This window comes from Heptranchias perlo, chromosome 16 (assembly GCF_035084215.1).
Source record: "Heptranchias perlo isolate sHepPer1 chromosome 16, sHepPer1.hap1, whole genome shotgun sequence".
Taxonomy (NCBI): Eukaryota; Metazoa; Chordata; class Chondrichthyes; order Hexanchiformes; family Hexanchidae; genus Heptranchias; species Heptranchias perlo.
In genome coordinates this window covers 52114031-52126782 of record NC_090340.1, presented here as the reverse complement: position 1 = coordinate 52126782, position 12752 = coordinate 52114031, and the positions used below count along the sequence as shown (strand labels likewise).

The 12752-nt window shown below is 42.6% G+C and overlaps 1 protein-coding gene across 2 annotated transcripts in view; it reads right to left on the bottom strand.

The window, feature by feature from the left end:
- The window catches only part of LOC137333785 (rifampicin phosphotransferase-like), a 137436-nt gene that overhangs the window by 87925 nt on the left and 36759 nt on the right, over positions 1–12752 (bottom strand). For both annotated transcript variants that reach the window (XM_067998124.1, XM_067998125.1), the window contains exons 7-13: positions 10415–10470; positions 6652–6704; positions 6064–6191; positions 4771–4927; positions 4497–4683; positions 988–1094; positions 745–783 (exon numbers count right to left, since the gene is read on the bottom strand). In XM_067998124.1, the coding sequence (XP_067854225.1) occupies positions 745–783; positions 988–1094; positions 4497–4683; positions 4771–4927; positions 6064–6191; positions 6652–6704; positions 10415–10470 (727 nt within the window). The remainder of the gene's footprint in view (positions 1–744; positions 784–987; positions 1095–4496; positions 4684–4770; positions 4928–6063; positions 6192–6651; positions 6705–10414; positions 10471–12752) is intronic.

Below are 12752 nucleotides of genomic sequence, written 5' to 3'. Positions count from 1 at the left end.
TGTAATTACAGTGTGAAAAGTTTACATAGGTAATTTCTATTATAAATGTGGATGTAGGAACTTATAATGAAAATATGAAATTAAGGATAGAATGAATGGTTTCCATCCCCTTCACCAGCCATTGGTCAGGTTGAACCAATCTCTACGCAACCTCCACGTCCTGTTTGACCCTGAGCTGAGCTTCCGACTCCATATCCTCTCCATCACAAGGACCACTTACTTCCACATCCGTAACATTTCCCACCCCCTCTTCCATTGCTGAAAGCCTTATCCATGCTTTGTCACCTCTGGACTCGATTATTCCAATGCTCTTCTGGCTGACCTCCCATCCTCCACCCTTATTAAACTTCAGCTCATCCAAAACTCTGCTGCCCCTAACTTGCACCAAATCCCAATCACCCATCATGCCTCTGCGTAATAACCTACATTGGCTCCCAGTCCCCCAACGTCTCAAATTTAAAATTCTTATCCTTGCATTTTAAATATCTTTATGGCCTCTTCCAATCGCTAACCTACAAACCTCTGACTCAGACCCTCTCAATACTGTCGGAACCCTGGCCTCTTTCCCAGTGTTCTTGGGCCTTGGGATTGCCTCCATGCTGATAAATTAGTGTCACTTTTAATACTATTTGGCACAACAGCCCTGTTCTTAGGAAATGTTTAACTCACTAAGAGCAACATCACAGGAAATGTGCTGGTCTATAATAAATGCCGTCAGAGAAAATTATTTTTGATTGAATTTACCTTTTGCACAGTTCCTGAAGGTTTCCATTTTTATGTGTGCTGTTGAAATACAGAAATACCATCATTAAAAATGAGAAAGTGATCAGAGTTGACACACACCTAGAATTCTAACATGTTGTTTGAACTTCAATTCAGTGCAGTGTCAATTCTAAAGTGTAACTGAAATTGCATAAATCTGACATTAAGGCTGAAGTCAGAAGTTTTGATCAGGTTATATTGCCGAAATTAAGAGAATGACAATACCAGGCCACATTGTCCAGCTCTGCCACAGCTTCCTGGAGACTGCTGTTCATTTCTATTTGGTGTTCCAGGGCTGCAATGGTGACACAGAAGCCTTCGGGTACAGAAAACTGGCAGACAAACAAATAAGATATAATTTTATTCTTACTGAGCTAGTATCATTTATCACTTTAACTCAATTACAACATTAAGGAACAGTGTCTAGTGAATGGCCTGCAACTGTTAGCTCACAGGTACAAGAATATATTTGTTTTTTATTTCTTGTCTGCAGCCTAAGCAGGCGAAGTAGCTGGAGAGCCTCCAAGACCTGAAAAGCTATACTAGATCTAATCATGCCAGGTGGATCGAAATGGCAGAAGCTGAACAGCAGTCATGTTTGGGAGAGGTCTGCCTAACCCACATAGGGATTCTAATTTGGAGTGGTGGGAGTAGCAATCTGAAGGACCCTAACTACAGCAGTGTCCTGCACCACAAGGTGAATAGTGCCTAGAGATTTTCTAAAGTTCACCAACTGTCTTGCCTCAATTTGCCATTAGGGCACAAAGCGAGAGATGAGAGGGTGGAAATGGCTCAACACCAACCATGTTTACTCCAATTTATTCCATGTAGTTTTCATCAAGACTGCTTATCTCTCTAACTAACAGTCATCTTCGACTACAAAGGACTACCACTATCACCACATAATAGCTTGACCGAACAAGTCATTTATATAATTATTTTCACATTTTCATGTATTGTTTCAGAATTGGATTAACTAGTATAAAAACTAAGCCATATTATTCCACCTTGTTTTTATAAAATGTTGACATCTAGAGTTGTTTCATTAATCAGTACTACATTTGTATTTAGAGTTGCCGAACTTATAATGAGGTTAAATAAGGCAAATGCTGATCCAGTATCAAGGTACTGGATTTTTATCAGCCAGATCATCCCCTCACTGGTGATAAAATGCTTCAGGCAGAAAGTACCATAGATCTAATCTATAAATACACACAAGAATAAGAATAGTGTTAACAGTAAAAATATTAGGAACCCTATTATTAGGAACCCTATGCAGGAGTTAAGTAGTGAGTAACAGAAATAGGTAACAATGTGCTTGAACACTTCTTTCATTTCTGAGTGCTGCTTTAATTCCAAAATACAGATTTGATTAAGTTCTCAACTGTATCTGGTAGCTGTTGAAGATCAGAAAATAAAATGAATTGCAGCAATCTGTATTAGGCTTCCAGATGACCAGAGTGAACAGCACAAATGGAAATTAAATCAAGAAAATCATATTTGTGGCATATGTGTTGTTCCCTACCTATACGAAAGACAACACTTGAGAGCCGATTTTCCGATGCCAACAGGGAGCCTTGTGTGGTAGCCAGCACACAGGGCAATCATAGGTACCTCTGGCCAGGATCTTCCATCTATTTAAAGTAATGGGCGGAAAACCATAGGCAGTATGCCAGTGATTTCCCGATTTGAGCAGTCTATCTCAGAAAATTGGCCCTTTGAGTTTTTCAGACAGGATGTCTGTAACAGATAATATTGGATAATATGTGGACACTGATTAATGACCACATCTTCTGTATAAATTATTGGCCTTGCTGGATTGTGGCATCTTGTAGCATATGCTGTTAGTTAGACTTTTTCCTGCACTCTTCAGCTCGAAATCCTTTTGCGCTGTAACTTGCTAGAAGTGCGAGCTTATAACAGTGTGGCGAGGGCAACGGGGTATCTGGGACCTAGAATCTTAGAATCGTAGAAAATTTACACCATAGGAGGAGGCCATTTGGCCCATCGTGTCCACGCCGGCTGAAAATGAGCCACCCAGCCTAATCCCACTTCCCAGCACTTGGTCCATAGCCTTGTAGGTCATGGCACTTCAGGTGCATATCTAGGTATTTTTTAAATGAGTTGAGGGTTCCTGCCTCTACCACCCGTTCAGGCAGTGAGTTCCAGACCCCCACCACCCTCTGGGTGAAAAGAATTTTCCTCAGCTTCCCTCTAATCCTTCAACCTATCACTTTAAATCTATGCCCCCTGGTTATTGACCTCTCTGCTGAGGGAAGTAGGTCCTTCCTCTCCACTCTATCTTGGCCCCTCATAATTTTGTACACCTCAATTAATTCACCCCTCAGCTTCCTCTGTTCCAAAGAAAACAACCCCAGCCTATCCAATCTTTCCTCATAGCTAAAATTCTCCAGTCCTGGCGGCATCCTCGTAAATCTTCTCTGTACCCTGTCTAGTGCAATTACATCCTTCCTCTAATGTGGTGACCAGAACTGTACACAGTATTCAAGCTGTGGCCTAACCAGTGTTTTATACAGTTCTAGCATAACCTCCCTGATCTTATATTCTATGCATCGGCTAATAAAGGAAAGTATTCCATATGCCTTCTTAACCACCTTATCTACCTGTCCTGCTATCTTCAGGGATCTGTGGACATGCACTCCAGGTCCCTCATTTCCTCTACACCTCTCAGTATCCTCCCATTTATCGTGTATTTCCTTGCCTTGTTTGCCTTCTGACCTTAAATTGACCTTGGTGTATGGCAGGACTAATAGTGTATCTCCTTAATCAAGGAAATTTAAAGATTGAGAAAGAAACAGAGGAACGACAGAGCAGGAGGGTGAATTAGAGTCAAATCAGGTACAGAAAGAGAAATAAAGAGTGGGAAAGAAAGACTGAATTAAGAGAGAGAAAAAAAAGACAGAAAGGAAAAGTAAGAAAAAAATTAAAAGTTTGATATTTTGAAAATCCCTAACAACAATTTACTACATGCATGAATGACATTGAACAGTTTGAATTGTTCCCTTTCTGGCCAGAGAGGTTGATTGACATTGTATTCACAATTATCACATTGTTAAAAAGGTACCCTCGCTGTTTATTTCCAGCCCTAACTTTCTGGGCAAGTTTAATGGGCAACTAATGTGCAAATCCAGCAAGTTCTTAAAAAAATAACAGGGAGGCTAAGGGTGAGATGCAGTTTGTATGAAGCAAACAGCGGAGCGGTGTAAATCGACCAGCAAGTTCTAGAAATTCGCAACTCAAGGTGTATCTTTTAATCCCCTGAACTTGCTGGCTGATTTGTGCATTAATAATGGCGTATGTCGTTAACATGCTATTATTTTCCCAGCAAGATTTGACCCATTATTTTGCAGAACTTCCACTTTTAACATCCAATTAGAAGTTATGCTTAAAAGGTGTGTCATTATTAGCAATGTCTGCTAAAGAGGGTCAAAATCCCTGTCCACTAACGGATCATTCAAAATATCAGCACAATTACAGCCCATGAAATCTCTCACAATTTTTGAATGATTTGATTCGGATCACAGCTTTAAAAGTTCACAAGAAAATATTTACCAGAAAACTCATTTGGCAAGGGGCAAAGTCTCAGCTGCTGATTTTTTTAGACCTGCTTAAACTGTTCTTCTATTTGTGCTCAACTGTTATTTTTCCCCCCCTCCAACAAAAACTCCTTGCATTATTCAAGATGCAACACAAAATATTTGATTTTTGCCAACCTGATTCCCAAAGCGTTTCTGCATTTCCGTTAGCTGAGCCAGCTGAGCCCCTTTACCACCCACTACAGCAACACACTGGCACGCCTCATCGGAGAATGCCAACACCAACTTGGAGCATGCTGGCACCACAGGTTCCTGGAACTTGTCAGCTGATATGATGTCTGGGGCCTGTCGCCCGCTTTCATTTCTAACCAAAGAAAAAAAGAATCAATGATTTTCTCAGCTTTAAAAATGTCTGGTGACTACATTGATTAACTTTACACAAATAACTTACCTGTAGTGAAATTCAGTTATGCCCCAGCCGCGAACTGTTAAATCCAAACGATAATTGGCCACACACACGTGGATTCTACTCTCCCAGGTTATTCCCCCATACACCACTGGGGAAGCATTTTTATCAATTGACACTTGTAGGTGAAACAACTGGCCCTCTATAGCAGGAAAAAAATGGTATATTATTGAAAAAAAAAGTAAAATTTTTAAATAAGATGATACCCGATATATATATATATATATATATATATACACATACACACACATTTATATATGGTGATATCAAACTGATTCCACATAAGTCATCATCTGTTGTTTGCATTTCTTATAGTCAAGATTTGACACAGCAATCATTTTACAAAAAAGTGTTTGCCTAGCCTTTTCTCTGTGTCTGCCCAATACGGCAATATAAAGATGCTATTCAGATCTAAGTGTGTCACTGCTTCAGAAAAGTGTATTTGCACTGTGTGACCACTTCACAAATGAAGAAATGATGCATGGTCACTCTAGTGTTCTCTCTTCTCACTAAGACACCTGTCTGATATTTTAATCCCTCGATTCACAAAGAATCATAAGAACATAAGAAATAGGAGCAGGAGTAGGCCATATGGTCCTTTGAGCCTGCTCCGCCATTCAATAAGATCATGGCTGATCTTCAACCTCAACTCCACTTTCCCACCCGATCCCCATATCCCTTGATTCCCCATGAGTCCAAAAATCTATCAATCTCAGCCTTGAACATACTCAACAACTCAGCATCCACAGCCCTCTGGAGTAGAGAATTCCAAAGATTCACAACCCTCTGAGTGAAGAAATTCCTCCTTATCTCAGTCCTAAATGGTTGACCCCTTATCCTGAGACTATGGCCCCTAGTTCTAGACTCTCCAGCCAGGGGAAACAGCCTCTCAGCATCAAAGAGTCCTTTCACAGAATTCACTTGTAACCTTGTAAATCAGTACAAATGCAGTATTAACCTAGTACAACTGTGCTAGCTGTGTAGTGTATACATATAGTAGTCCAGTGTTTATAGTACTGGACTAGAAACCCAGATGGTTGTGAGTACAAATCCTAGCATGGTAAATTATAAAATTGAAATTAACCTTAAAGTATTGTAATTCAATAAAAATGCATCAACTGGAAGTATGATATGAAAATGTGCTTTGAGAAAAAAATGATATTCTGATAATGGTTTTCTTCAAAATTCAGTTACTACATTCAAAGTCATATTATTCCATTATTTAAAAGCACAAGTGAATTCACTAGCTGATATATTCTCTCGCTCCTTTCATCTCACCTGCTGAAAAACTGACTCTGTACATGTCAGCAATGACCCCGTCATCAGCAATGTCTGCTAAAGAGACATCTGACCAGTCAATCGCAACCATCCTCCCATTCGGAAACATCACATAACCTATACTGAGGCTGGAAGAACATTATTAGATATTTGTGAAGTGAACAGTTTTAAGCCCCTTTGATGTTTTTCTACATTAAAGGCATTATATAAACGCAAGTCGCTGTTTACACAGATTTCTGCATAGTTAAAAAAGAGAGGGATTTCATGACTGTATTAACACATTGATTACTGATATCTCACAATGAGTTGTCAAAATTTTCCATTTTTGCAGAATAAACTGCATATTTCACTTTTCCCATTGTATAGTCATTTTATCCAACAGGAGTGGATAACATTTTGTTTACAACAATTCAATTTTTAAAATATTTTTATGAGGATTATTATGAGCATGGAGAGTACTTTAATAATCCACATTGGATTAAATGGACATAGTCTCTCCTCTCTTCACACAACTAGCTAAAACTTTGAAAGCACCCACACAGGTTTTCAATACAACCGCACTAGAGCATGCCAGCACACACTACTTACTTTGTGATGGTTGCAGACATGGACAGCGTTATTAAATTCACCGATAATCCATTCTAGGGGAAATTAAAAAAAGACAGTAAACCATTGGCCTATAACCCAAGCAGCATTAAACAACCCATCACCACCTTCTCGAGGACAACTAGGGTTGGGAAATAAATGCCGGCCTTGCAAGCGACGCCCATGTCCCCAGAATGAATTTTTAAAAATTAAAGGACAAGCAGATGGATTTTAATGTTGTTAAAGGAGGTGCTTTGGATGTGGAAGTATGAAATGTATGCATGATAAGGTGATCTCCAATACGGAAAATGAATTTGAGAATTCATTTGCTGAGAAATCCAAATCAAAATGCAGCTGTTATCAAGAAGATTAATAACGTACTGATCTAGATCTCAAGGGCATTTGATTGCAAATCAAAACAACATATCCTAATCTGGTATAAATATAGGACACATTTGAAATATTGTGGTAAATTTTCCTCTTCAGTGCTTAGAGCACAGACTGTTAGGAGAGCATATTGAGAATTTGGACATGTGCCCAATTTTTGAATCCATCACTTTCCATTGATTAATTATAATGAATAGAAATTTCTGAGCCTGCGAATCAGGTACACATCTGAATTCCTGATATGCACTCATGGCACGTGACACTCTGTGCTGGGAGTTCGAAAGATGAAGGTTTATCCCCACTGTATGCAGTTTTGGGATTCCTCCCTTCTAAAGGGTAATCGATTCATTGCATAAGATGCTTCCAAGAATTAAACAGTAGTGAGTGATTTGCAGAAATGAACTTGTTTTCATTACAGAAAATATAACCAAGTGAGAGAAATAGCTGTTGTAAATAGAAGCGGATCATTTAACTCGGACTGTTCACATGGATACAAGTCCAAAATTAACAAGCCCCAAGTAAGACTTTAAATTAGGAGGATTCTTCTTGACAGCATGTGGAAAAGGCTTTCAGCTGAAGCTGTTAATGCTGCACCGATTGACAGCTTTAATGACTATTTGTTTAGGCATGGGACTGATGGTTATAAGGATACATCCAGATAGTGATGATGAAAGCGATTTGGATAACAAACTGCTGCAATTTGGAAAAGTCAAATCGAGCTAAGCAAATTGTAAGGAATTAATTATGTGGGATGCAAAATTAGCTAGGTATTCTGGTGTTTCGCTTGATTTTCTTTTTAAAAGCAGTGAGTCAGTCAATATTTTAATACTAAGGGCTCGATTTTAGCGTCGGGTTTCCTGCGGGTTTCCAGCGGGGGGGGCCCCGAAAATCCCGATATCCAGTCACGTGACCGGATCGCGCCGAGATCCCGGCCACTTCCGGGTGCCGCGCTGACGTGCGGGGCTGCGTGCGCAGGCCCCGCTGGTGGGAATCCCGCAGGCAATTAAAGCCAGCGGGGTTCCACTTGAGTGTACTTACTTTGCTTGTTGAGGTCATTAAATGAGCTGAAGCAGCTGTCAAAACAGGAAGTGTGGGATTTTAGCTTCAAGGCAGTGAGTTTCACACACTGGGGGAAACAGTCTCCCTTCAACCGGTCGTGTTCCAGCCAGCAGCCTTTGGCAGCTGCCAAGGTGCACTCCACAGCGGGTGGGAGAGCCCTCACCCACGCAGGAGGCCACCGCGTCACGTAGGGCAACCCCTGCCCTCCACCACCCCCCGCCAAGCCAGAGGACAGACCGACGTGAAACCGCAGCCCCAGTGCGAGGAACCACCTACCTACCCTGCACAACCCCTCAGACCAACACCTGCCAGATGGGTGGTGCGTTGACATCCTCGGAGGACGAACAGCATGACCAGCCCCAGCAGCCTCGCAGTCCACGCCGTCCACCTCTGACACGTGGAGCTCCACAACAGAGTGCTGTGACACATCCACCTGTACAGCAGGAGGGAGGGCTACCGCAGAGAGAGACGCGTCGCAGAGGGCACTACCCTCCGCACAGGGTCCACAGACCGAGGCGCAGCTCCCCCGACCTCTCTGAGCAGCAGTGCACACGGAGGCGCAGATTCACTCGACATGTAGTCGTGGACATCTGCAGGCTCGTTCATGCCGAGCTGCTCCTGGCTGGCTCCAGCACCATCTGCTTACCTGTCGCTGCCAAAGTCACCACTGCCCTCCACAACTTCTCCTCCGCATCCTTCCAGGGTGCAGCCGGGTACACCGCCGATGTCTCTCAGTCGTCTGCGCGGAAGAGCCCTGCAAATACACCTGCACCTACTCTGCAGTAACACAATGGGTGGCATCAGTGGTGGGTCCTCATAGTGATACCCAGGAGCGGGCATTATTGGACACAACAGACAGGATTCGCGGAGACATGGCAGTGGTGGTGCCAATATAATGTGTGATGTTTGTTGCTCTGAAATTCAATATAGGTAACACCCATGGCAAACCCTCAGACACCCTTGTGCATCCCCTTCATGCTCACGACACGTTTGCCGTACGCTGCCTACTGCACATATGCGATGCATGCCCTATGGCTGCAGCACAGGTAGTGGCAGGTTGAGTGAGGCTGGCCGTGAGAGAGATGCACGAGAGGGTGAGTATGGGATAGAGCCATGAGATTGTATGAGGATTGGGTTGTGTGTTAGTGGCGGGTGAGTACTGGCGAGGTGAGTAGGTGCAGGTAAGATGAGGATGGGGTTTGAGTGGGTATGAGGGGTGATGTGACAGAGTAGTGTTGGCGGTGCTGAAGGAGATGTGGGGTGGGGGCAGTGTTGTGGCAGACGGAGTGTAGGGGAAAGAGTAAGTGTTCTCATTGTGGCTGACCTACTGCGGTCATTGCAACGCCTCCTGCACTGTATGCAGGTGGGCGATATGTTGGTGGTGCAGGTGACCCCCTCTGCCACCTCGAGCCAGGCCTTCTTGGTGGCAGAGGCAGGCCGCTTCCTCCCGCCCGCCGGGTGGAAGATCTCTGTCCTCCCCCTCCTCCTCACCCCATCTGATGATACCTGGGGTGAGGCATCATTAAACTGGGAGCAGCCTTCCCCCTGGGCTGCTCCATGCTGTAATTTGTTCCATTGGTTGCAGCATCTGTCAGTGGAGGACTGCCCCTTTAAGTAGAGAGCCTCCAGCTGACAGATCGTACTGCGCATGCGCAGCCCGCCCGACGCGCAGACCAGCAGCGCGGAGCCCGGAGGAGCAGGTAAGCGATTCCAATTAGTGCATTGCCTGCTACGATCGCGCGGGCAACCCACTAATTTCACCGGGCGCGGAGGCCACGCACCCGAAACCCAACCCGCCGGAAACCCGCAGGCCTGGTAAAATCAGGCCCTAAGTCTTTGATATAGACTGTTTAGTTTCTCCTTTCTGAACCAATCTTTGTATCACAATGGCAAGCATTAGAAGATAATAATTTGACATTTTTGGGACCACTTTACCGGGAATGAATCTTATATGCTTAAAATTAGCTTAGAATATCAAACAATATCAAATAATTTAACATGTTATACTCCATGAAAGAATTCTCTGATTCACTTAGACATCCATATGACATTGGTAATACATATGGAACATTTCTTTGCACTAGGAGGCTCTATTAATTATCTACATAATACATGGTAGACGTCTATGGAAATGAAGCATTGCATTGGAAAACGTTATGGAAGAAGTGCATTATAAGAAATGTCTCCTAGTTAAGCAAGTCATGGTGATGAAAACTAGCATGCAAATCTTACGGCATCTGAAGAGCTATATTAGAATACATGAGTACTGACACTTTAAACTAATTGTATCAGCACCCATTAAAAAATTGTGATGAATTACCTCAAAGTGTGCAAAAATCAAAACATAGCGATATATATGAGCCCAATTCCTGATACCTATGGATAGATAATAACTTTATCAGGATTATAATTCATTTTACAATCTTGCAGTTTACATAATATCATGTTTAAGCATTATGATACCCCATCAACTATCCCACAAATGTTTTACTGAGCATATCAATAGTGCCTGGGTTTTTATCTGTTTTCTCACCTCTCCCAGGAGATTACATGACTGGAGTAGGGTGGGGTGTGTGTGCATTGTGATATGTAAGACATCACAATTATATGGGACAGACTGGATGGACCAGTGAGTCTTTCCCTGTCCATCATTTCTTCATATCTTCGTATCACAAATGCAGAAAGTCAAATAATTGTAAGTTTATAAAAATCTGTGATGCCTCAAGCAAAGCTTTCTCCTTATTTACGTTAGAAAGAATGTTTCTTCCACTCCTGAAATTTAAAAAAGTGTTCAATCTTAGGAAAAAGTTCAATCCTTCCTGTACTACAGCCTGTCATTCTGCATGCTTCTACATTTTTGCTGTGAAAATGCTCACAGCCAGATGGTCATGTTAACAATAGAAGATTTAGTTAAACGGAGAGTGAACTACAGTGCAGGAATAAATCCAGGCCAGACTTTGACTAGCTCATTAAAATGTGAAGCAAAGCATGTCAGACCTTAAGCAGTTAAATTACTGGGATGAAGAAAGGACCAGCTCCAATTTTGTCTTATTATTTACGCCGCAGTTATATTACAGATAACATTTGAGAGCAGAGTGAGTGGGCAGCACTGAATTATAAAGACTCATTCCTACTGTTCTTTACCAGGAAAAAGCAGAGCTCTGTGCTTACAAACATAACTGGTCTGAATATCGTAAGAGAGCAATTATCCTGCTGATCCTTTAATAACGTCAAAGACATATGGCCCCGATAATAAGGGGGGGCGCGGATTTCCAGCAGATCCTGCCGAATTTAACGGCTTTTCCAACAGGTTTCCCAAATTGGAGTTGGCCGATCGCAGAGGTCCGATCATGTGGAGGTAAGCTTGGTGGGCTGGGGGGAGAAGCACTCCTGCTCCTCCTGTCCCGCATGTAGTGCTGTAAAGGCACTTATCTGCGAATGGATCGAGCCTTTCACGCCTCCCTTCAGCTTCCCGAGCCCTGGGAAGCACGGCTGGCCAGCGTTAAAGCTAAAAGTTAAGTTAATTTGGAAGTATGCAGCTCCTTAAAATATTTTAGTGAGCGGGCCGGTCGCCCGCCCCCAATCCGCCTCCATTAAAACCAGAAGTGGGCCGGTTGGGATCGGGTTGCCCCCTTCTTTTTTATTTTTAACCCCCCACCTGCCACCACCCCCCTCGCCCCCCACCTGCCCCACAAAATTACCCCCATATAGTCGCTCCTGCATATACCATTGAGGAACTTTCACAACTTTAGATTTTAAAATTTGTTAAAGGCTGCTCTCAGTTGTAGAGTGCAATGGAGACTACAATCTATTCTTAATTCAAAGTAAGCAATTTTAAATTATCTTTTAATTAGAATTGAAATCGTGAAAAGAGACCCCTGTTCTACTATTAGAATTGCTTAATTCATACCACTGGATAATTTGATTTTTTTTCAAGCAAAACACAACTTTAAATTGATTGTACCACCTAGAGATTGTTTCACATCTGAAAAAGTACAGATCACACCTGTTTGCCTACTGTTACTCTGTACACTTTGCATCACTCTGAAGCTAGGACCACTTCACAGTGACACAAAATACACAGTAAAACTGCCTCATTAGATTTCTGCCTTTAGTAGTCTAGAAAAGGACACAGAGCAGAAGGGTGGATGACACTCACATTAGAAACAGCAAAACATGAAGTTGCTTAAAACATTTAATGCATATTTAAGTTTACTATAACTTTACCAGGTGAATCATATTTGTATGTTTTCTTTAAGAAACATTTTCCCCTCATTATTGCGGTAAACTGTCTGCAGCACTGGGGAGCCTTTACATGTAAATGTATTTAATCTATCTTTCAATCTGGACAGTATGGCCCTATTGTACATGGAGCCTACCAGGAGAACCTTCACCACATGTACTGCAGCGGTTCAAGAAGGCGGCTCACCACCACTTTCTCAAGGGCAATTAGGGACGGATAATAAATGCTGGCCTTGCCAGCGACACCCACATCCCATGAACGAATAAAAAAAAACTCCCTGCAAACAATGGTGTTTCAGTCTCCATGCACAGGCATGTATGCCTGCTGATCTTGTGTCATGCGTAATGGCCTGCACAGGCAAAGTAGAGATCTAGGGGTCAATTTTAGGATGGCCGAGCGGGTGCATTCGTGGCGG